The sequence below is a fragment of the Platichthys flesus genome, chromosome 7 (assembly GCF_949316205.1).
Source record: "Platichthys flesus chromosome 7, fPlaFle2.1, whole genome shotgun sequence".
In the NCBI taxonomy this organism is placed as follows: Eukaryota; Metazoa; Chordata; class Actinopteri; order Pleuronectiformes; family Pleuronectidae; genus Platichthys; species Platichthys flesus.
Window position 1 is genome coordinate 1,370,215 of NC_084951.1, and position 24,386 is coordinate 1,394,600.

The 24,386-nt window shown below is 41.3% G+C and overlaps 2 protein-coding genes across 2 annotated transcripts in view; both read left to right on the top strand.

Annotated features, from left to right (window-relative positions):
• The first annotated feature begins 1,626 nt into the window (after window positions 1–1,626).
• Window positions 1,627–15,872, top strand: si:ch211-218o21.4 (actin-associated protein FAM107A). The gene is made up of 5 exons (XM_062392569.1): window positions 1,627–1,707; window positions 2,433–2,719; window positions 9,580–9,679; window positions 10,900–11,041; window positions 15,345–15,872. The coding sequence occupies exons 2-5, from the start codon at window positions 2,677–2,679 to the stop codon at window positions 15,459–15,461; spliced, it is 402 nt and encodes a 133-aa protein (XP_062248553.1). The 5' UTR covers window positions 1,627–1,707; window positions 2,433–2,676; the 3' UTR covers window positions 15,462–15,872.
• A 6,019-nt stretch (window positions 15,873–21,891) lies between these two features.
• LOC133956091 (voltage-gated potassium channel subunit beta-2-like) overlaps window positions 21,892–24,386 on the top strand; it is a 49,958-nt gene continuing 47,463 nt past the window's right edge. Inside the window, exon 1 of the mRNA XM_062390918.1 lies at window positions 21,892–22,015. Coding sequence (XP_062246902.1) covers window positions 21,965–22,015 — 51 coding nt within the window. The 5' untranslated portion in view covers window positions 21,892–21,964. The remainder of the gene's footprint in view (window positions 22,016–24,386) is intronic.

Below are 24,386 nucleotides of genomic sequence, written 5' to 3' on the forward strand. Positions count from 1 at the left end.
AAGACCACAATGTTGCAATTACAACTTTATTAACATCACACACACTGTATCAGCAAACAAACACAACCATGGACAAGTTTCTGATTCGTAAAAGTCAGGCAACCGATGCGCCAGTTGCGAAGAAGCCAAAGCTTTGCAAATATGACGAGAGCTATTTGCAATTTGGTTTCACCGTCACTGGCACGAGTTTTGTGTTTTGTGAGGTGCTGGCAAATGACAGCACCTCATGAGTCATTGGATCATTTTGCTGGTCCCAAGCCCGGATAAAGGAGGAGGGTTGGACGTAGAGCTAGCAATGCCGCCCCACTTAACAGTGCGGCACACATCATCCTGCGGAGCACATCGTCCTTCATCCTGCAGAGCACATCGTCCTGCAGCGCACATCATCCTGCGGCACACATCATCCTGCTGAACATCATCACCACACATCATTGTGCGGCGCACATCATCCTGCAGCGCATATCATCATCACCGCACATCATCGTGTGGCGCACATCATCCTTGGGCGCACGTGCTGCGGCGCACATCATCCTGCAGCGCACATCAAAGGAGGGTGGTTGGACCTAGAGCTAGGTCCGGGACACAATTCCATGTAGAACCGCCACTGCACAGGAGTGTAATGATCCAGCCCTTCTACTTCTGCCTCTCAATGCTGACTGGTGTCCAGAAGCTGGTCACATCTGTTCAGAGATCAGCGGCTTCATGATCAGAGCAGAAGCTGCAGGTGGTTTTCTAACGAGCTGGAGTTTCTGTTTCCTCCTCCTCCTCTCGGCTCGCTCCTTGTGCTCAGTAGAACACGAGACGTGGCGATCATAGTCAAAACTACTGACACCTAAATCATCCCAATCAAAAAATAACCTTAACTAACCCTCTTAACTTGAAATAGTTCATTTTAAGTGTGAACTGGCTCAACGCTGAAAACAGCTACTGGACACGAGGCAGAAGTAGAAGGGCTGGATCATTACACTCCTGTGACCAATCCTGCATGAGACTGTGCTTAGGACCGCCTTTCTCATTCGCAGAAACGTGGAAATAATTAAATGTGGAAATAAATAAATGTGGAATTATATTTAAGACATTTATTTTTACATTTCTCTATTTATTTCTGTATTATTAATTTATTTCTGTGTTTATTTATTTCCTTTTTTATATATTCATTTATTTATTTCTGTATTTATTTATATTTATTTATTTATACTTAAGTCATGTATGGTCCTCCATAAAACCCAAACTCAGGTTTGAACCCAAAACCCCTCATGACATTCCTAACCATTGTATCACCGCTCAACCCAATTACATAATTAGTTATTTTCTCATGCATTACAAAGCTCCTCTGAGGCTTTATGGTAATGATGACTTGTATTCCCCCAAAACACTAAAAGTAAATAATTTAAGGACCTTAACAGAATGAGTAAAATGGAGAGAAAATATACAAGCAGACTTCTTATGTAATATGTAAAAATAGGGATAACTATTATATAACAATAGTTTATTATGTGGTTTTGCCCACGTAATAAGCAGGTTGTTGGTATAATAGTGTTTTGTCCACTTTAAATGGCTGTGTGACTGACCACAGGGAGACAGTGATCGAGTTCCACATTCAGGGCTCTCAAGTAACATTGCTCTCAAAAGTATCAGTGTGTCAGCTCCACACGATGGCTAATGTTTTCTGACAACAACCTCTCATGAAGGACAAGTACACCTCAGGTAGGACTAAAGTCTCTTTTCATATTCCTTTATAATATACTGCATTATCTGAATTGTAGGCCTACAAGCACCAGGTTGATGCTGTCTTTCAACACTCTTTTAATTCCAACAACTACTTAAGAGACAGGATCAATCTCATACAGAATAGTCAGGCTGTAATAAATCATTTGAAATGTGAAATACAAAGTGTAAGTATTTTAACTTTTTGTAACAGTAAATTTAGTGTTTTACGTGTGTTATATTAACATGGTTTAGCTTATTTCTCCAAGTCAGTGATTTGTGACTAATTCTCGTTTACACCACAGAGAAAAAAACATAGCAACTTAATTGCTGGTACCTAATTAATGCAACCACATGTTTGTGTGTGTGTGTGTGTGTGTGTGTGTGTGTGTGTGTGTGTGTGTGTGTGTGTGTGTGTGTGTGTGTGTGTGTGTCGGCAGCGAGCCTTTCAGTTTCTACATAATCTACTTCTGTTATCCGAATGCACTTCTTTTCTCCTGCATCTATTTTTTTCTCCTTGATTAAGCTAGATGATCATTTCGACATTGAATCTTTGTATCACTGCTTATCTGCTCTGAATTGAGTCGTGCACATATAAACCTACTAAATGACAGGTTAAGTTAATCATCATTACAAAAGTGAACTGTGTATAGTTTCCATCTGCCCTGCTCTTTAATTCTAATACATTTATAAATCTCTCTTGTCCTGATGCTGACTGTCAGCAGCATGCAGAAAAAGCTGGGGTGCTCAACGCACGGTCCTCAGGTTTTGCCATCCATCAAGCCTTTTCAAACATCGTCCACCACCTTGCTGCTGCCCCTTCCTTCTGTCCTCCACAACCTGCAAACCATCCCAGCCCCTGTTCAACTGAATACACCTCACCTCTAAATCATCTTATCCCTGTGTAGTTCATTCCCTGACAGTAAAAGTCACAAACATCAGGACATCCAGCTGGCGGCCTGTTGCAGGATGATAAACAACACTCCACAGACATCAGATAATCACAGAAAAGGTCAGTTCAACATGTAGAAGACACCCATCTCTGATGTGTCTTGTAATGAAAAATATCTTGAATATCATGTATTTCCCTCTCTACCATTCAAAAATATGGTTAAGACCTAAAATGTCTCGTCAAGCTAGCTCATCATCAAGATCGGAAAAAACTGGATAAGATATTGCAAATCACTCAATAAACAGCATTAAGCACTATATTGGCTTCCACTTTTTAAAACACACAGATGTATGTAGCTCTGTGGCCAACAGACCCGTATCCTGTATCTGTCACTCCTGCCTATGACACTACAGGCATTAGAAAAGAAAGAAAAGACTCACATACACTCACTGAGCACTTAAGTAGGAGCCCCACTGTAACACTGTGTAGTTCCACCCTTTGCTCTAAAAACAGCCTCAGTTCTACATGTCATCAAATCCTTAAGATGTTGGAAACTTTCCCCTTAAAGTTGACCTGATGCCATCACTTCATTTCTGTAGATTGGTCATTCACACATTAATGCTGCCAATCTCCTATTCTACCTCATCACAAAGGTTTAACTGGATTATAATCTGGAGACTGAGAAGGACAGCGGAGTTCCCTGAGCTCACTGTCATGTTTATGAACGTAGTTGGACACAACTTTGTGACATGGAGCATTTTCCTGCCGGTAGAAGCCATTCAAAAACTGATGCCATAAAAATATATACATGGTCAGGAACAATACTCAGACTGTGGAATTAAAAAAGGGACTGATTGGAATTTAAATCTCACAGTGTGTTGAGAAACATTCCTCACACAATCAAACCACCAGCAGCCTGGACTGTTGACACAATCAGAATCAGAATTCTTTAATAGTCCCACAGTGGGGACATTTGAGTTTTACAACAGCAGCGCAAGCACAATGCAACAAGAGCAAAAGAAAAAAACAAAAACAAACAAACAACATATTAAGAAACAAAAACAACAATGAGCAAAAAAGTATAATCGTAAATAAGTAAATAATAGTAAATAGTAGAAAAACTAAATAATTAATTTAGTTTTAATTAATTAAATAATTAAATAAATTGCACAAATTTCACAAATTGTTTTGTGTGTTCAATGAGATCACAGCTGGTTGTACAGTCTGACAGCAGCAGGAAGGAAGGACCTGCGGTACCTCTCCCTCACACACCGGGGATGAATCAGCCGGTGGCTGAAGGAGCTGTTTAGAGCTGCCAGGGTGTCCCGCATGGGGTGGGAGGAGTTGGCCATCAGGGAGGATAGCTTAGCAACCGTCCTCCTGTCTCCTACCACCTCCACCGTATCCAGTGGACACCCAAGCACACTGCTGGCCTTCCTGATGAGTTTGTTAAGTCTCTTCCTGTCGGCTGTCGAGATGCTGCTGCCCCAGCAGGCCACTCCAAAGAAGATGGCTGATGCCAGCACCGAGTCGAAGAAGGTCCTAAGGAGTGCTCCCTGCACACCAAAAGACCTCAGACTCCTCAGCAGATAGAGTCTGCTCTGACCCTTCTTATAGATAGCCTGTGTGTGATCAGTCCAGACCAGTTTATTGTTCAGGTGAACACCCAGGTATTTATAAATTCTCACGATGTCAATGTCCATTCCCTGGATGTTCACTGGTGTCGGATGTTCACTGGTGTCGGAGGAGAGTGTTTACTCCACGGAAGTCTTTCTAGAGTTAATCTGGAGGCAGTTCCGCTGGCACCATGTTATGAAGTCCTGGTTCAGTTCTCTGTACTCCCTGTCATCACCGGCGGAAATGAGGCCGACGATTGCAGAGTCGTCAGATAACTTTTGCAGGTAGCAGTTAGTGGAGTTGTATAAGAAGTCAGAGGTGTAGATGGTGAAGGAGATTGGAGCTAGAACGGTTCCTTGTGGGGCCCCCGTGCTGCAGGACACCAGGTCAGACTCACACCCCTGTATTCGCACATACTGTGAACGGTTGGTGAGGTAGTCCAGGATCCATGCGGTGATGTGGTGGTCCACTCCGGTCTGCTCCAGCTTGTCCCCCAGAAGTAGAGGCTGGATGCTGTTGAAGGCACTGGAAAAGTCAAAGAACATGATCCTCACTGTGCTTCCAGCCTTTTCCAGGTGAGAAAGGCATCTGTGTAGCAGGTAGATGACAGCGTCATCCACCCCGATGCCAGACTGGTATGCGAACTGGAGCGGGTCCAAAGATGAGCTCACCAGGGGGGGAAGGTGTACAAGGACCAGCCTCTCTAGTGTCTTCATCAGGTGGGATGTTAATGCTGTTGAAGTCCTTGGGTAGCGGGGTCTTTGGGACTGGTACCAAGCACAAAGTTTTCCACAGCTGTGGTACTCTCCCCAGCCTCAAGCTCAGGTTGAAGACGTGCTTCACTATCCCACACAGCTAGACTGCGCTGGACCTGAGGAGCCTTGAGCTGATCCCGTCTGGACCTGTGGCCTTCCTCAACTTCATCCTGCTCAGTTCTTTCCTCACCTGGGCAGTTGTGAAGGACAAGTTGGGGGATGGGGGCTGAGTGCCGTGGGTTGTTGGGGGGGGGGGGGGGGGGGGTGGAGCGTTGATTGCAGACTGTGATGTATGAGGAGTGTGGGAGGGGAGCCAAGTTTTGTGGGGGAGGAGGCTGGGGAGAGGGGGGGCAGTGTCAGGCAAAATATATTTGTGAATGACTCTAAGGGAATAATGGTTTAAAACCAAAAGTTAGAATTCAGAACAATTATCAATCAATCAATCAAATTTTATTTGTATAGCCCATATTCACAAATTACAATTCATCTCATAGGGCTTTAACAGGGTGTGACATCCTCTGTCCTTAACCCTCAGCAAGAGTAAGGAAAAACTACAAAAAACCCTTTTAACAGGGTAAAAATATGTAGAAACCTCAGAGAGAGCCACATGTGAGGGATCCCTCTCCCAGGACGGACAGAAGTGCAATAGATGCCACGTGCAGGAGAACATCAGCAATAATCAAAGTCTCTAGCAGCATTGATGAAGCACAGTCCATGCTCAGCAACCATCTAGACCACGATCCACCATCCAGACCAGACGCCACTTCAGTCCTCAGTCACCGTCCACCGCCGCCCACCAGGAGGACCCATCACAAGCCACCACTGCGGTCCTGGTCCACCGCCCGTGCCCAATGCCAACGCGACACAGGGTCCGCCACCAGCACCACGATCAGCCCACATGACTCAGAATCCGCCACACTGGATCCAACACCGCGACCCCCGGTGCGCGATCCACAAACCGTAATCCATGGTGCGGCCACAGAGGCCCTGGATCTGCGGGTGATAAAGCAAAGGGATTCCGGGGAAGGGGGATAGGGATGGAGAAGAGGAAGGAGAAGCTGGAAAGAGAAGCTCCGTGTGTCATGTGTCATAAAATAGAACAAGTTACGTTCTGGCGCACTAATTAGCTCTAACTATAAGCTTTATCAAAAAGAAAGGTTTTGAGCCTACTTTTAAACGAACAGATGGTGACTGCCTCCCGAACTGAAAGTGGTAGATTATTCCACAGCCGAGGGGCTTGATGGCTAAAAGCTCTGGCTCCTACTCTACTTTTAGAGAATTTAGGGACGACAAGTAGGCTTGAATTCTGGGAGCGGAGTGCTCTAGTGGGTTTATAAGGTATTAACAGCTCTTTAAGGTATAAAGGCGCTATATTATTAAGGGCCTTGAAGGTGAGGAGGAGAATTTTAAATTCTATTCTAGATTTAACTGGAAGCCAGTGTAGCGATGCTAATATTGGAGAAATGTGCTCTCTTCTCTTTGTTCTCGTCAGGACACGTGCTGCAGCATTTTGGACAAGCTGTAGAGTCTTTAACGACTTCCTGCTGGAGCCTGATAATAATGAATTACAATAGTCCAGTCTCGATGTAACAAAGGCGTGGACTAGTTTTTCTGCATAAGATTCATTATTAACAATATACAGCAAGGGTTATTTATAAATCATTTGAATAAAGGCCTTATATATGGCCCAACTGCTCATGCTCCCCCCCCCCCTTTAGTTGCAAATAGTTTCAGTCAGACCCAAGTACCATCTAGAATTTAAATTCCTAACAGCAGTCCACAGGGGTTTCAGCAGCAGAGAGGACTGGATGGGGGAGGGATTGGTGGCTGATCGAATCTGTTGAAGAACAAGTTCAGGTCATTCACCCACTTCTGGTCCCCCGTAGGCTGTTGCTTGGGCCCCTTAAAACCAGACATGGTCTTCAGGCCCTTCCAGACCCCCCTGATGTTATTCTGCTGCAGCTGTTCCTCCACCTTCATCCTGTAGACTTTCTTCCCGTCCCTTATCTTCCTCCTCAGCTCCCTCTGCACAGTCTTTAGCTCGTCCCTATTTCCTGATCTAAAGACCCTCTTTTTTTCCTTGAGGAGGGCCTTTATTTCAGGGATGATCCATGGTTTGCTGTTGGAGAAACACTGTACAGTCCTGGTGGGGACGGTGTTATCCATACAGAAGTTTATATAATCCGTTATGCAGGTAGTGAGACTATCGATGTCCTCCCCATGGACATCACTGAATACTTCCCACACAGTCGAGTCAAAGCAGTCCTTCAGAGCCTCATGGCTTCCTCGGACCATCTTTTTACTGTGCGAGTCACAGCTGGCTGCCTTTGCACAAGAGGTTTGTACACAGGCAGGAGGTGCAGATCTTCCTAGGGGAGGAAGAGGTGATGAAGAGTATGCTTGGTGTTGGCGTATAAAAGGTCCAGTGTCTTATTGTCTCTGGTGTGGCAGGTGACATACTGGGTGAATGTGGGTAGAGTGGAGGACAGAGAGGCATGATTAAAGTCACCAGAGAGAAGGAGGAGTGCATTGGGGTGTTGGGTCAGCAGCCTGCTTGTCGCCGAGTGGATGACGTCACAGGCCGCCTCAGCATTAGCAGAGGGGGGAACATACGCAGCCATCGCGATAACATGCGAGAATTCCCGTGGTAGGTAGCTTGGCCTCATGCTAACGGCTAACAGCTCGATGTCCTTGGTGCAGGTCTGCTCCTTAACAGTGATGTGCCCAGGGTTACACCATCTGTCATAAACAAACACTGCCAGACCTCCTCCCTTTCTCTTCCCACTCTCCGTTGTCCTGTCCGCCCGTATGATGCGGAACCCGTCCAGTGTAGCATGCGTGTCCGGGGTTAGCTCCGTTAAGGCCTAATTATAGTCCTGCGACTGCAACCGCGGAAGGCCACGCAGCTGCATCGACGGATCCGTTTTGGTTTATGCTTCCTAAACGTGTTGCGCGTGTTGCAATGCAATTCACCGCCAGAACACTAGGCGGAGTAACTTTTTTTTTCGAAAACAAAACACACAAAGAAGAGACGTCTTCTTCTTCGTCGAATGTTTATTTACATCGCCACTCCGGCTCCTCATAGCCTATTTCTGGCGGACAAATCGGCCAGTCAGTGACGGGTTATACAAGTGGTCATACTTTCGGATCTCTTCTGCCAAGTGCTCTTCTATTTGGTCCATATTCGTTCTTCTAAAACTTCCGAGATTTCCGTGTATTGTGGGGCATGAAACCGGAAACTAGACTCCGGACGGGATGTAGTAAGCCGACCAATCACAAGCCTTGCGGGCTGCGTGAGGCTCGCGTCGTTTTGTCGTATAGTTAGAAAAATCGACAGACGCACGCAAGACGCCAGAGGGCACAAAAGGGGCGTGTTGCGTGTCTTGCGTGCATGTGTGCATCTGTGCAACACGAGTATAATTCTGCCTTTAGCCATGTCTCTGTAAACAACATGAGGCTACACTCACGGTAGTCTGTTTGATGGCGAGTCACAGCTGATAGCTCGTCCATCTTGCTGGGGAGAGACCGTACGTTTCCCATGATGATGGAGGGGAGAACGGGTTTAAAACGTCTCCTCCTGGCGTGACATTTTGCTCCCGCTCGGCATCCACGTCTCTTCCTCCTTAGCTCGCGGGGGACCTCGGGTCTCTCCCCAGGTAGCAGCGCCGTGTGCCGGTACGCTAACAGCTGTTCCCTGGAGTAAACAATGGGACAGTGGCTGCGTGCTGGATCCCCGGACACGGTGGTGAAAAGTGCAATAAGAAGCAAAAGACAGCGACAAACTTGACGAGTCTTGTTGCCATAGTGCTCTACAACAATTACAAATGAAAAAATAACAAAAATAACTCAATAAAACAGAAGATAAACAGAAAAGGCTCAGTTGCGAACAAGAGCTGCTGTGTAAAGGCAGCCACTCGTGCGGCGCACAACCGCACAAGGCATGTTGGGTTCGTGGTTTCAAGCTTCTAACTCCAGATTGTGACTCTACCATTTGCAGCCTTAGAAGAAATCTATATTTATCTTACCAGTCCAGTCTCTGTCACTGCAGCCTCAGATATCTGACATGAGTGGAATCTGTCATGGTCTATACTCTTGTAGACCATCCAACTCTAAATTGAGATGCTTCTCTGCTCAACACAGATTACGAGAGGTGGTTATCTGAGTTACCCTAGTTATCTGAGTTACCCTAGTAACTCTGTCAGCTTCAATCGGTCTGATCGCTCTCTGACCTCTCTGATCACATTTTTTATCGATCCTGGAAAAGTCTGAGACTCACGGTGGAGTGGCTTCATTGTTCAGTCAATGAAACAACTATCAAATGTAATATTTGTGGGAGGGTACTCACCAAATAGGGGAACAGTAAACTATTTCTATAGATCTATCACCCATCTCATCCTGCACTCTGGGGTTCTCTGCACTCTAATCATTTTTTGTCCAACGATCAAGTTTTCCGGAACGTGTAACTCCATCAATGTCACAGGGAGGGATTTGGATTTAATTAGCAGATTTCAAAATGGATTCAGATTATCTGATTCAATTATTGAAAACCATTCCTATGAAGATTCAGTGCTGTGTTGATGTTTTTAACATGTTGATTTTCTTTATCAGATAATGATAAAACTGAAACCTGCTCAGGTCATTCAAACCCCATCCAGACTTTCAGGACTCACAATGAGCTTCACAAGGAACTGCTACTTGCCCACAAAAGGTAGGTCCCATACAGGTGTAACAATATGGCTGCATCCTCTCTGAAATATAAATGAGGGCACTTATACATGATTTATCTACAAGCAAGAATTGTAAAATAAACAAAGGGCCTTTACAATAAATCAACTTTCCTGAAATAATTGTGTTCAATGTTTACTCCTCACTCCCCTGTCATTCTTTTCTAAAGCAGCACTCATTAAGAATACATGTATAACTCGTTCATTCTCTTACAAACTTGCAACCATACACCCTCTCTCCATGCTGCTGCAGTCCTTTTGTCCATGGGAACCTGAAGCAGTGTAAGGTGATATGTTAATAGTTGGACAGATCTGGTTTGTCCTGCTAGCAAACACTGTACCAGAAACATTAATAAACTACTTATATATTACTGCTATTTATATCATTATTTGTATAGTCCATATATTCATAAATCACAGTTTGCTCAGAGGGCTTCACAAGGTGCATCATCCCAAACAATAGTCAGGATCTACAGAATCTTTTTTTTTTGAAGGGGGACAAATGCAGAAACCTAAAAGAGTGCTGGATGTGTGGGATCCTTCGGCCAGGATCGACAGAAGTGCAAGAGATGTTGCTCGTAACAGATGTAAAAACAATTATAAATTAAAAGATGATAATTTACAACAGTGTGCCAATTTCCCCAGTGGATAATATACTCATAACAACAGCACTGGTGATCTTTAACATAAGATTTCACTGCTGATGTGAACAAATCAATCGATATTATTTGTTTGCTTGTTAGTTGGCTAATCGCGAACAACAGATGGGTTTTCCTATGTTTGTTGGTTTTCTTATAGCAAACCAAGAAGCCACAGCACCACACAAGTTCCCCATGTATATCTGTGGTCATGGAACTGCAGCGAGCCCTAATACATAGTCAATGGGGCAGAAATTAATCTCTGTCCTTGCTGTAACATCTTGCATCGGACTATAAGATCCCTCAGTAAAAGGACATTTAAACGTTTTTTTAATACTTTAATAAGATCAGATAGATTAAAAAAACATAAAGAGCTAAAATGACAAGGTCAGAGTGAATATTTAATATAGCTTTTGACTCTGTATTACTGTGTCATACAAGGATAATATGAAGAAGTATGCACCCTATTCTGTACTATTACTAAGTAATTTAGATTTAAATGGTAATAAATCAAGCCCATTCATCCATATAAAAAATGTGGGTTGTCTCTTTCTTTATGGGCTAAGGGGTCTGGCACTGAGCCGGAGACCAGAACTTCAACAGGTGCTGGAGAGGAGGAAGAGGGCGCAGAGTGAACAGGAAGATGAGGGACAGAGCAGGACTCCCCTGGAGGATGTGCTGCTAAGACGTCAGCAGAAGCAACTTGAGGTAATCTAGCTATAGTTTATAATAGTTTTTCAGCAATGGCAGAAAGTAGTTTAGTCTTTTCATTCTTGTACACTATAATAACTGCGAAGATATTTTACTATATATTTTATTATATGTTTTATTATATTTTGATTATGTTTTTTATTAAACAATGTATTATATATTTTATTAAATATTTTACTTTCAATATACCACCCAAGCCCCCATGCTCTGCCTTTATCTGATAATCAACCTTCGACGTGTCTGTGTCTGCTCCGGGGTCTGCCAAACCAAAAACGTACCATGACTGTTGATAATCCACAATGCTTAAGTAAGATTTTAACCCTAGGCAGCACTTATAGGAAGCTCAGGGAGACTAACCTAACCCCAAAAAACCTCGTCAGGACACGTGCTGCGGCATTTTCGACAAGCTGCAGTCTTTAACGACTTACTGCAAAATAGTCTCATTACTTTGGTTTTAATGTATTTGAGGGGATTTAAATGTATTATTAAATTTGCATTTTTTTGCATCATCGAGTGCTGCCATTCCCACATTAGAGTAGATTTCAACTTAAATGAAAATTATTACTGAAAAGACCATTACTTCTTGTATATCTATTGGTGCATATCAAGCACACCGAATATAACACAGCTTAAAAGACAGATCAAGATGAAACACACAAGAGATTTAAAAGAAAAAAAACTTCATCGATACAATGTACACATTTCAGCCTCCTTGAAAGTTTTTAATGGTCAAAAACCTTAAGTCAGAGGGGTTTAAGTTCAATTGTCTTCAAACTATAAAGAGACATGATTCTCAGTTTGATTTGCCCAGATACAGTCGGAAGACTGTATCTTTTATACTTAAGCACATTTTGGAACCTTTTCTTTTGTTTTACTGCTTGAGAAAGAATGGTTATTTTTACCTTCTCTGCACACAATTATTTATGGTTTAGGAACTCTGTAAGTTTTGCATAATCAGAGCAGGTATCTGTATTTTTGTATTAGGATTATAAGAACTCAGCAAAGGATTCTGCTATTTTATCTGGTTTTGTAACAAACGTTTTTTTTGTTGTTCTGTACTGTATTAGATGATTGCTGTTTTCTTAATCTCCGTGCTAATAATCTGCTTGCCTTGTTACCGTGTTCATTATATCTTTAGTTTGTGAATATTAAACTTTGCTCAATTTTATCTGATAGTAGGCTGTAGAGTTCTCTCCGGGTTGCGTTTAGGTCATTTAGGAGACTGGCCGACGCTGATTGTTTATGTTTATTCTCTAAATCTTTGATTTTATCTTCCAATTCTCTCTGTTTAGCCTCCTTACCTCTTCTCCTAGCACATAAATGCGATAATACGGCCTCTGATGTATGCTTTGGCACAGTCCCACAATATAAGAGGAGTCGTTTCAGCCAAGGTATTATTATCCAAGTATTCCTTGAGTTCTGCTGTGACAAAGATGGTAAATTCTTCGTCATTAAGGAGAGATGCATTAAGTCTCCATTGTTTAGATGTTGGTCTTTGGCCTTTGTCCCATTTTAATGCCACAGGTGCGTGATCAGATATAGTTCTAGGCAGAATCTCAATGTCCACTATACTGTGTGGCTCTGCTACACAGTAGTGGTAAAGAAATAATCAATCCTTGAGTAGGATGAATGTCTGCTTGAATAGAAGGTGAAAACCCTGCTTCTCGGAAACTTGCTTCTCCATAAATCTACAAGGCCTGCTTCCAGGGATTGGTATTTAGAATTCTACTCATTCTAGAGAGTGGAGCTTTAGAGGCAGGTTGTCGGTCTATTAGTTGTGACATACGCAATTCAGGTCTCCTCCCATCAGTAGCAGTCCTGAACTATATTGTAACTTATGAACAATGTCCTGATAAAGCCGGGCTTGTCTTCATTAGGTGCATATACATTTATGAGGGACACTTCTATTCCATAAATTAAACCATTAACTATAATATATCTCCCCTCTGTTTCTTTATGTACCAGTGTTTGTGTGAAGTTAATTTTTCTGTGTATAAGTATGGATACTCCCTTTTTCCTGCCTGACTGGTGTGAAGAGTAATATACTTTATCTGCCCAGGACCTTTTCAACTTTTCATGTTCCGCATGAGATAAATGGGTTTCTTGTAGGTATGCAATGTGACAGTTGGCTTGTTTCATCTGATGCAGAATTTTTGTTCTCTTAACAGGGCTATGGAGACCTTTACATTATAACCTATAACTTTTAGCGGGTCCATTACGTATAATATGCAATCTGCATATTTTGGGAGTTTGTGGAGGGAAATGGGAAGCGGTAGTAAAAAGTGAGCTTATGGGCCATTTATCTTGTTATGTGGAGTGTGAGGACTTGGACTACATAATGAAACCAATAGGGGTGGATATTTAAGAATAATAGATAATTACTTTTTTGTTCTCATAGCCAACATAGGATCCCATGGGAAGAGTGGGATCAGAACAATGGGGAGCATACCAGTTGTGACTGCTGTTAACTAACATTAACAACAGTCCGGTGGGACGTAGTCCCTAGCCACTAAGGGCAAGCAGCAACGGTGCACAGTCAAGACCAAATTGACTATCCTATGGGTGTGCTAAGATAAGGAATAGAGTAAAAAGAAGAAAAAGAAAGGGAAGTAGACACATAAAGGGACAGTGTCGAGTAATGGCCATTCAGGCCCCTGGAGTACCTGGTATAGGTCTGTAAAGTCCAATAGCTCCTCATGGTAAAATAGTATCTAAGTTTAACGCAGGGCTAATAGCCTCCTCTTAGGGTAGCTGCCTGTGAGCAAGTATAGTGGAATGATACAAATAATACTAATAGAAATAACAGGCACAATATAAGCTATAAGGTGGGATTTGGGTAATATTAGAAAAGATATATATTTAAATACAAAATAAACAGGATGTGCCAATATGTGAGAGGATGCAAAACTCACAGGGCAGTCCTTACTGGGATTAACAGTGTAGATAGGATGCATTTAGTCAGCAGCCTCAGTAGATGGAATAACTTTCACAGCATCTCCGTCATTGTGGAGTTTAGCGATGATCACTCAAGCTTTCTCCCAGTCTCCTGGTTTCCTGGTGGCCGAATGTGCGGTGCTATCGGTCAATCTTTATTTCCGCTTTATAACATCTGCAGGACTTCTCTGATAACTTTGGCAACTGTTTTCGAGGAGCTGGAGTCTGGTTGTTCTTGAATGCCGGCTATTTGGATATTACACCGTCTCATTCTCCCCTCCATGGTCTTGCATCGGTCTGTTAAAGTTGTCACCTGTCTTTGGAGGCTGGTTACCATAGCTTGTTGTGTCGCCACCTTGTCAGACCATGTTAATAAGCCGCCCCTTAATTTCTTTTATTTCAGTTTTCATGTGGTCAACTTCTGTCTGAAGCAATTTCGGGCTGCACCACTTGTAACTCGGACTTCAGTTACATTGCCTCTCTTATAATTTTTGAAATCTCCCCCTTTAGGGAAGATAAGATATCTGCTTTAATTCTGTCAGTGGCCATACCTGGGCTTTCACTTTGGGTGGGGGAAGGTTGGTTCGGATCACCTGGTGGTCTCTGTCTCTGTCCCGTGATGAACTAGAGCCGATTTTATATTTGTATTTTGAAGCTTTTCCGCCACTCAAAACGACGTAGCTGCATCTGCCTCTCTTTGTGTTGCCTTGTGGCAAATATTTACAGTGGGTACGGAAAGTATTCAGACCCCTTTACATTTTTCAGTCTTTGTTTCTTTGCAGCCATTTGCTAAAATCAAAAGTGTGTGGGTCCATCTATGGGTGGGTCGAGTGGTGGTGGGGGAGTGCATAGATCTATGGGGGAGGGTACTACATGGGCATGTTGCGACTATGACGTCTATTTCGGTCGTAATCCCATTGGAGGTACTCTAGCATATAGTTTCTGAAATAGAGGAACCACAACTAATCGCGGGAGTTGTTTTTTTCCAGAGTTTTTGGGATGGTAGACATGCCAGATACCAAAATTAATGTGTAGAAGCACTACAAAAGTGGAATTTTCATAATATGTCCCCTTTAAGGTTTGTAGTTTTTTTGCAATCCTGCCAAAGAATAAGCCACAGACATGGGTAAAAACATGACCTCCTCTGTGGAGGTACCCTCACCATTGAATGCACTTACTGTAAGTCGCTTTGGATAAAAGCCTTAGCTAAATGATGTGTAAGGTAATAATGGAAACCTAAGGAAATACAGACAAGCAGTCATGGTAAATTAGCTTCTTTTGCATTTGTATAGTATATCACCTGTCCATATGTTTGCCATTTGTAAATGAATATGTACTGACAATACATCTCTTTTGCTTTACTCAGAGGGACAAGGAGCATGAGGAAAAGGTACAAGAAGAAAACCAGATGATGGAGTTTGTTAGAGTCCGACAGAACCTCAGAAAGATCCATTCAGCAATCCAAAACAAAAACAATTTCTGAAATGCTCCAGGAGATCGCCCTGCAATGTGCAATGCACTTTTTCAATGTCTTCTATCCCTGGAAGAGTAACAGCGCAGTTTGAAGACTGTTTAATGTGAAGTTTAATGTGTGACAAATAATTTATTATCATTATTATTATGATTTCTCCTGCGATTATATGTCTGTTAGCATGATTACGCAAAAACTACTGGACAAAAAAAAAATAGGGTTAGATATAAATTATGGATCAGGAAATGTTCTTTATATTATGAGATAAGGTATTTTTCTACATTTTTGAGATTTTTTTAAATAAAAGATACAGAGCTCTTACTTACTCTACTACAAATCAAGCATATTTAACGGGATTGCTGTTTTTTTTTCAATTTACATTTATTTGTTATATGTTAGTAAGTATGATTACATAAAAGCACTGGATGGATTACCTCATAACTTTGTTGATAGATATGATTGTGAATCATTTGGTGTGTCTTGACTGAACATCTCATCTTAAAGAAAAAGAAAATATAACCATATAAACAAACATACATAACCTCCTTGGCAGAGGTAGTAATGCACGCGTAACAATGTGATAAATGGTTTTGTATTTATATAGCGCTTTTCAAGTCTGATTATGAACGCTCAAAACTCTTTACAGTACAGTTTTGCATGCACCCACGCATTCATACAGTGCATCTATTAGCAGCACTTTGTTGTTCTATGAGGGGCAATTCAGGGTTCAGCATCTTGCCCAAGAACACTTCGGCATTCAGATGGGGAAGACTGGGGATCGAACTGCCGACCTTCAGGTTGGAGGACGACCGCTCTACCCCTCAGCCAAAGCCACAGACCCTCACCCACAGCCACCCACTGTGCAATCACATATATATATATATATATATATAATTTATATACATATATATGTATAAATGTATTTATTCACAAAACACAATCTGTCTCATAGGGCTTTGTCAAGTTGTGACACGCCTTTGTTACATCTAGACTGGACTATTGTAATTCCTTATTATCAGGCTCCAGCAATAAGTCGTTAAAGACTCTACAGCTTGTCCAAAATGCCGCAGCATGTGTCCTGACGAGAATAAAGAGAAGTGAGCACATTTCTCCAGTATTAGCATGGCTACACTGGCTTCCGGTTAAATCTATTTAAAATTTAAAATTCTCCTCCTCACCTTCAAGGCCCTGAATAATATGGCACCTTTTTACCTTAAAGAGCTGTTAGTACTCTATCAACCCACTGGAGCACTCCGCTCCCAAAATTCAGGCTCCGCTGCTAAACACAACTGTTTCGCTGTAGCACTACGGCTAAAATCACCGGTCTGTAGTTAAACACTCGCACATACCAACCCTTATTCTATCGTGCTTAGTGATTCTGTGTTCTGTCTGAGCTCACCTTCGTAGCTATATAGCAGCGATGTCTTCTCTCTCTCCCTGTTGCTCTACTGCTCTCTCTTGCTCCGAGTGTCTAATGTTTACCTACTCCTCTGCCTCCCTTAACAGTAGTGGTACATGTAATAAATGTAGTGTGTTGATAGCGATGGAGGCTCAGCTTAGCGACTTAGAAGCTCGGCTCAGCAGCTTAGAAACTCCGTTAGCTGTAGTTAGCCGGCTCCCGCTAGCCGCGGAGCCACCTAGCTTAGCACGTAGCTTAGCCTTAACGAGCAGTCCCCAGACTAGTCCCGTGCAGCCGGGAGCCCAGGGCAGATGGGTGATGTTCCAGAGGGGGCATAGTGCTAGACTTAGAAAGCCCACGATTAAAGAGCCACCAGCTCACGTTTCAAATAGATTCTCTCCACTCAGCGAGGCACCCGCTGATAAACAAACTCTGATTATTGTCGACTCGGTTCTGAGAAACGTCAGGTTAGCGACACCAGCGACCATAGTTAATTGTATCCCAGGGGCCAGAGCCGGCGACATCGAATCTAAACTTAAGTTAATGGCTAAATCTAAAAAAGGTAAATACAATAAAATCGTAATTCACGTCGGCAGCAACGACTCCCGGCTTCGTATGTCGGAGGTCACTAAATTGAATGTTGAGTCGGTGTGTGCTTTTGCTAAAACGATGTCGGACACAGTAGTTTTCTCTGGCCCGCTCCCTAATACAACAGGTGATGACATGTTTAGCCGCATGTTGTCTTTTAACCGCTGGCTGTCGAGGTGGTGTCCTGTAAACGGCGTGGGCTTTATAGATAATTGGCTAACTTTTTTGAGAAAACCTGGTCTTGTTAGGAGAGACGGCGTTCATCCCACTTGGGATGGAGCAGCTCTCTTATCTAGGAATATTACTAAGTCTATAACATGACAACCCATAGTTGGGACCAGGAAGCAGAGCTGCAGTGCTAAACACTTCTCTGCGCTCCCTCTGGATCAGTCACAAAACCCCATAGAGATTGTGTCTGTTCACCGTCCGATTAAATTATTGAAATTAAACAATAATAGAGCGAGAACTCCACACAAAAATTTAATACAAATTAAAACAACCTCTGAAACAATACAGGAAACCCAGACTTTTAAATGTGGTCTTTTAAACATTAGATCACTGGAAAAAAAGGCTCTTTTAGTTAATGAAATAGTCTCTGATTACAACATAGATTTATTGTCCCTCACTGAGACGTGGCTGCATCCTGATGATTATGTCAGTCTAAATGAATCTACTCCCCCCAGTCATATCAATTCACAGGTTCCTAGAGAAATTGGGCGAGGAGGTGGAGTTGCTGCTATTTTTAACTCCAGTCTATCAATTAATCCTAAACCTAAACTCAGCTACAAGTCATTTGAATGTCTGGTTCTTAGTCTTCCACGCCAATCCAGGAACCACCAACAGCCAATCATATTTGCCGTAGTTTACCGTGCTCCCAGGGCTTATACTGAATTTTTAAAGGAATTCCCTGAGTTTTTATCAAACTTAGTCCTAAAGACCGATAAAAATATTATTGTTGGTGACTTTAATATTCATGTTGATAATAATAAAGATTGCCTTAGCGTAGCATTTATTTCAATACTAGACTCTATTGGTTTCAGTCAGTGTGTGCACAAACCTACTCATTGTGGTAACCACACACTTGACCTTGTATTATCGTACGGTGTCGCAATTGAAAATTTAACAGTACTTCCGCGCAATCCAGTTCTATCAGACCATAATTTAATAACCTTTGATTTTTCAATAACTGAATATATTCCACTAATAAAAAATTCATTTTCTAGATGTCTACCTGATAGTGCTGTAGCTAAATTTAAGGAAATAATCCCAATTACATTTAAACCCGTATTAGCAGTAGATATAAACAACAAATTCTTTAAAACCCTGAGCTCCATTGAGATCGACCACCTCGTCGATAGCTCTGCAGACTCATTACGATTAACATTAGACTCAATAGCGCCTCTAAAAAAGAAAAATGTCAAACATAGTAAATTAGCTCCGTGGTATAATTCCCAGACAAATGAGTTAAAACAATTATCAAGAAAACTAGAAAGGAAGTGGCGCTCCAGCAACAATGTTGAAAACCTCATAGACTGGAAGAATAGTGTTAAAGAATATAAAAAGGCTCTCCACAAAGTAAGAGCCGCCTACTATTCAAAACTAATAGAAGAGAATAAAAATAACCCCAGGTTTCTCTTCTGCACTATAGCCAGGCTGACAGAGAGTCACACCTCCACCGAACCCAGTATTCCTCCATCCCTAAATAGCAATATCTTTATGACCTTTTTTAATGATAAAATTCAAACTATTAGAAATAAAATCAACCATCTCCTGCCCTCAATTGGCACTAATACCCTCCCAACAACAGAGATCTCAGAAACGGCTGAGAATCCTACCCATTACTTAGACAGCTTCTCTCTGATCACCCGTGATCAGTTTACCAAATTAATCTCAGGTTCTAAACCAACAACCTGTATCTTAGATCCCATTCCTACCAAATTACTTAAAGACATTCTGCCCCTAATTGATAGTTCGTTACTTAACATTATCAATCTGTCATTATCATCAGGTTATGTACCACAGTCTTTTAAAATAGCTGTCATCAAACCCCTACTCAAAAAAGCCACCCTAGACCCAGAGGTTTTAGCCAATTACAGACCAATATCTAACCTCCCCTTCATTTCTAAAATCTTAGAAAAAGTGGTAGCCAATCAGCTGTGTGAGTTTCTCCAGGAAAATAATATATATGAAGACTTTCAATCGGGGTTTAGAGCCAATCACAGTACAGAGACAGCCTTGGCAAAAGTCACTAATGACCTTTTAATAGCCTCAGATCAGGGACTTGTGTCTGTCCTCGTTCTGTTAGATCTCAGTGCAGCATTCGACACAATTGACCATCAAATTTTATTACAAAGACTCAAACAGTTAATTAACATTAATGGAACCGCCCTTAACTGGTTTAAATCGTATTTTTCTGATCGCTCCCAATTTGTGCAAATTAATGATGAGTCATCTGTGCGCACCAAAGTTAATCATGGTGTTCCACAGGGCTCTGTGCTCGGCCCAATTTTATTCTCATTATATATGCTTCCACTAGGAAACATTATCAGGACACACTCGGTAAATTTCCACTGCTATGAGGATGACACCCAGTTATATTTGTCAATAAAACCTGAACAAAGTAATCAATTAACTAAACTTCGAACATGTCTCAAGGACATAAAACCTGGATGACCCGCAATTTTCTCTTATTAAACTCAGACAAAACAGAGGTTATAATACTTGGCCCCAAACACCTTAGAGATGCATTATCTAATGATATAGCTGCGCTAGACGACATTGCCCTTGCTTCCAATGAAACAGTCAGTAACTTGGGAGTGATCTTCGATCCTGATTTATCCTTTAATAGTCACTTAAAACAAATTTCTAGGACCGCTTTTTTCCACTTGCGTAATATTTCAAAAATTAGACATGTCCTTTCACAAAAAGATGCAGAAAAACTAGTCCACGCCTTTGTTACATCGAGACTGGACTATTGTAATTCATTATTATCAGGCTCCAGCAGGATGTCGTTAAAGACTCTACAGCTTGTCCAAAATGCTGCAGCACGTGTCCTGACGAGAACAAAGAGAAGAGAGCACATTTCTCCAATATTAGCATCGCTACACTGGCTTCCAGTTAAATCTAGAATAGAATTTAAAATTCTCCTCCTCACCTTCAAGGCCCTTAATAATATAGCGCCTTTATACCTTAAAGAGCTGTTAATACCTTATAAACCCACTAGAGCACTCCGCTCCCAGAATTCAAGCCTACTTGTCGTCCCTAAATTCTCTAAAAGCAGAGTAGGAGCCAGAGCTTTTAGCCATCAAGCCCCTCGGCTGTGGAATAATCTACCACTTTCAGTTCGGGAGGCAGTCACCATCTGTTCGTTTAAAAGTAGGCTCAAAACCTTCCTTTTTGATAAAGCTTATAGTTAGAGCTAATTAGTGCGCCAGAACGTTACTTGTTCTATTTTATGACACATGACACACGGAGCTTCTCTTTCCAGCTTCTCCTTCCTCTTCTCCATCCCTATCCCCCTTCCCTAAACCTCTTCGAGGTCTTGGTGTGGCACAGTCTCAGATTTGTGGCCCTGATGTCATCTTGGCAGTTACACAAGCAGAAATAGTATGTATAAGTAGCAATAATATATTGTGTGGTATAATGTTAAGAATTTCCATTTGAAAATATTATTAAGATACAGCAAAAATTAAATTCATATATATGTAAATAGTGTATATATAATATATCATCATAGTCAACTTTTGGAGCTCAGAATTATCTTTAACATGGATGGTTGTATGGTGTGTAAATGGAATGTATTGAAGGCAATAGTGTGTTGAAGAAGCCTATTTTGTGGTGAACCTGTGTGACTGTGCACAAGCTGCAAGTTTAATGTCAGCTAAAGTATTCATTGTGTTTATTCACCATTTAATCCAACTTTATTTTAGATTCAAAGGAAAATGTAAACCTGGCAATCTGGATTATTATATTTAATGCTCATGCTTTTTTCCAATCTAATAAATGATTGCCAGTCATACAAGCCGATTGGCCGATGCAGAGTAGACGGGCTGTGGCAAAGCCGGCCCTGGCAATGTTGGAACCCCAGGTGAGATTTCAGATTATTCAATGTATTGGTTTAGTCATGCCTTGACATTATGGGGGCATGCATATCAAAATCTGCACCTATATGATACAACTACTCTGCCCCGTAGAAGTAGAAGGTCTTGAAAAGACACATCACTGCTGGAGCAAGCAACATAACAGTGTTTTTGCAGCCTTCTGCTGTCGCAATCACAAGCTCTTAGTGCAGATGCTAGTTTTAGTACCAAGATAAATAATTTACTTGTAAGTTATTTTTTGTCCTCTGCAGTGCAGAAGGGGCTGCTGATAGGGCTCTTTGTGACCCGTGTGACCAAGTAGGAGGGAGTGGAAAGCCATATTATCTCAACAACCAAATACTTTTAAAGCAATCTAGAACCAGCTCTGCTTGGCACTAAACTGAGCAAAATACTGCTACGGCTTTATCCAGCCATTACCAAGCTCTATCATGAGCAGTGTAGTCCAGAACCCCTACATCGGCCGCACAACAAGCACCAGGGTAAGTATCTACTGATTGATTAATTGATAGTGGGACAGAAAGGTTGATCTTTCATGAATATGCTTCCGACAGCTGGAGTTCTATAGAGGGTCTTGGTGACCCAAGATGATGTTTAATCTGATTCGCTAATATCTTTTTCTTGTGGTTTTTTTCTTTATGAGACACCAGTGTTCTTTTGTTTGGTCTTTGTGTTCCATCATCATGGTTTATCAGGATGCAGAAAGAGGCTCTTAAATTATTGACTGCCTTGGGATTTTCTGGTGTAGGTATTTAATTAGGTCAGACGAGGAAGGGCAGACATTGTACTCTTGATGTGGGTGTGTCGATACATCATAAATTTTAGTATACAGCTGTAGTTAGTAACATTTTATGTTCTTGACTTGTACTTAGTGAATTCAAACACATAGGTATCACTGGCTATGTGAAAACAGCACACCAAATATTAAGGCAGTAGTTCTCTCACTTTATCAAGCACCTTATCCTTATCTGCATAGCAAGAGGAACACTGGGTGTTCAGAGCTCAGGGTATTGAGAGTCTATGTAAAGACAGACTAAATGTTATACAACTGTTTTTCAACTGATAATTGCAGAGCAACCTCTAGTTCGCAGATCTGTTTTATATCTCAGCTTTATGTAAATTGCCTTGAGATAATGTATATTATGATTTGGTGCTAGACAAATACAATTGAATTGAATTGAATTGAACCCAACTGTAACCCCATCATTCACATTCACAATCTAATGGGCAGTTATACAGTGTCTTTACTGCTGTAATACTATTGGTGATTCTCTCTAGGGAACTGACATATTTGGTGGCTTTGATTCATTGGGACACTTGAAAAACTGTACCCACACCCAAGAAAAGATTCAAACCCTCTTTGCTGCCACAAATACTGGAGTACAGTATTACCTTTGGCAAGTGGGGTAAATCACAAGTTTATTTATTTAACTTATTGAGTGATTGATTTTAATAACAATGATGGGTTCTATCATAATAATCAATGAGGGGTTCTGTCATAATAATCAATAATATCTTTCCACTTATGTGAAAATTATGATATTTTAAACTTCATAGCAACACTGAAATGATGATTGAATTATCCATCACTGGGGCTGATTCATTATATAAGGAGTTGTAGGGATGGGGCAGACAAGATAAATCCCTTAAAATAGCATCTTAATGATCCAAATAGATAGATTCATTTATTTTTTTGCAGCTAGCAGTCAGAGAGGAGGACAATGGTATTACACAGCCCAGTGCAGCTGAGGTAGTGGGTAGAATACAAAGTAATCCTGGTCTGATGTGCAAGTTAAGGTTAATGACTTCAGTTTTCACTCACTGATGTCTTCAGATTGTAATATGAGACTAGATGAAACCATGTAGTCATAGTAAATTAACTCAGACCATATAGACCTCAATTATATTAAGACTTACTAAGCAGGTGTAGCTAAAGATAAATAGATAATGAAGAGTACTCAAAAGTTAATAACAATACAGTGACTTTCTCCCAACCTGTTCCAAGTCTGCAAGCTAATTCCTCGATTGAACCACATGTGTGTAATGCACTTCTTCTTTTGGCTGCACTGTGGATAACCCTGGTTTTTATCTGAGGTTGTAACACTCATTCTGTAACATTGTAACCAAGGTATGGTATATAGTCAGTGTTGAAAGTTGATTGGAAAAGAAATTGTGATGATAACCAGTTACCAGTATGTTTGAAGGGTGTGAGCACAGATGTCATTGTGGCTGCACTATGGATATTCTTGATGTAATTTCAGATTTTGTGATTCCTGAAACATTATTACTTTTGTACAGTTGTCTTGTTATGCATATGGAATAAATGCACTTGTTTTCATTGAGTTTTTGGATGTGCTTTGGTTAAGAATTGTGGCTGCCAAGGCGATGTCCAGGCCTGAGAGAGGTTTTTGTCATTTCCTTGGTCCTTGTTAGTAGTTTGTTGATTAATTGTTGGCCGAATTTAATTAAAAACAATATCTATATCGAATGTTTAGGAGGGGAGCAGAAGCTAATTTCACCTAAGTAGAAAGGTGTGTAATTAGAAATTAGTTGGAAAAGTGGTGGTGCAAGTCAGGTACAAGAAATATCATTATATGTTATAACTAATGTTATTTAAAAATATTTGATCATAAATTACACCTATAAAATCTCAACAATTATCTTAATAAAAATTTGAAAAAACTTTTACTTGCTGATTTTTAAATTCAGACACCACTATCAAGTAAAGACAATTAAGCGTAACATATGGAGTGGAATAAAAAGGATTTGGCTACAGGAAAAGCATATCCTTTGGATATTTGAGATAATCTAAATGGGTTTACACATTCTCATTATGTGTATCAAACTAAGACA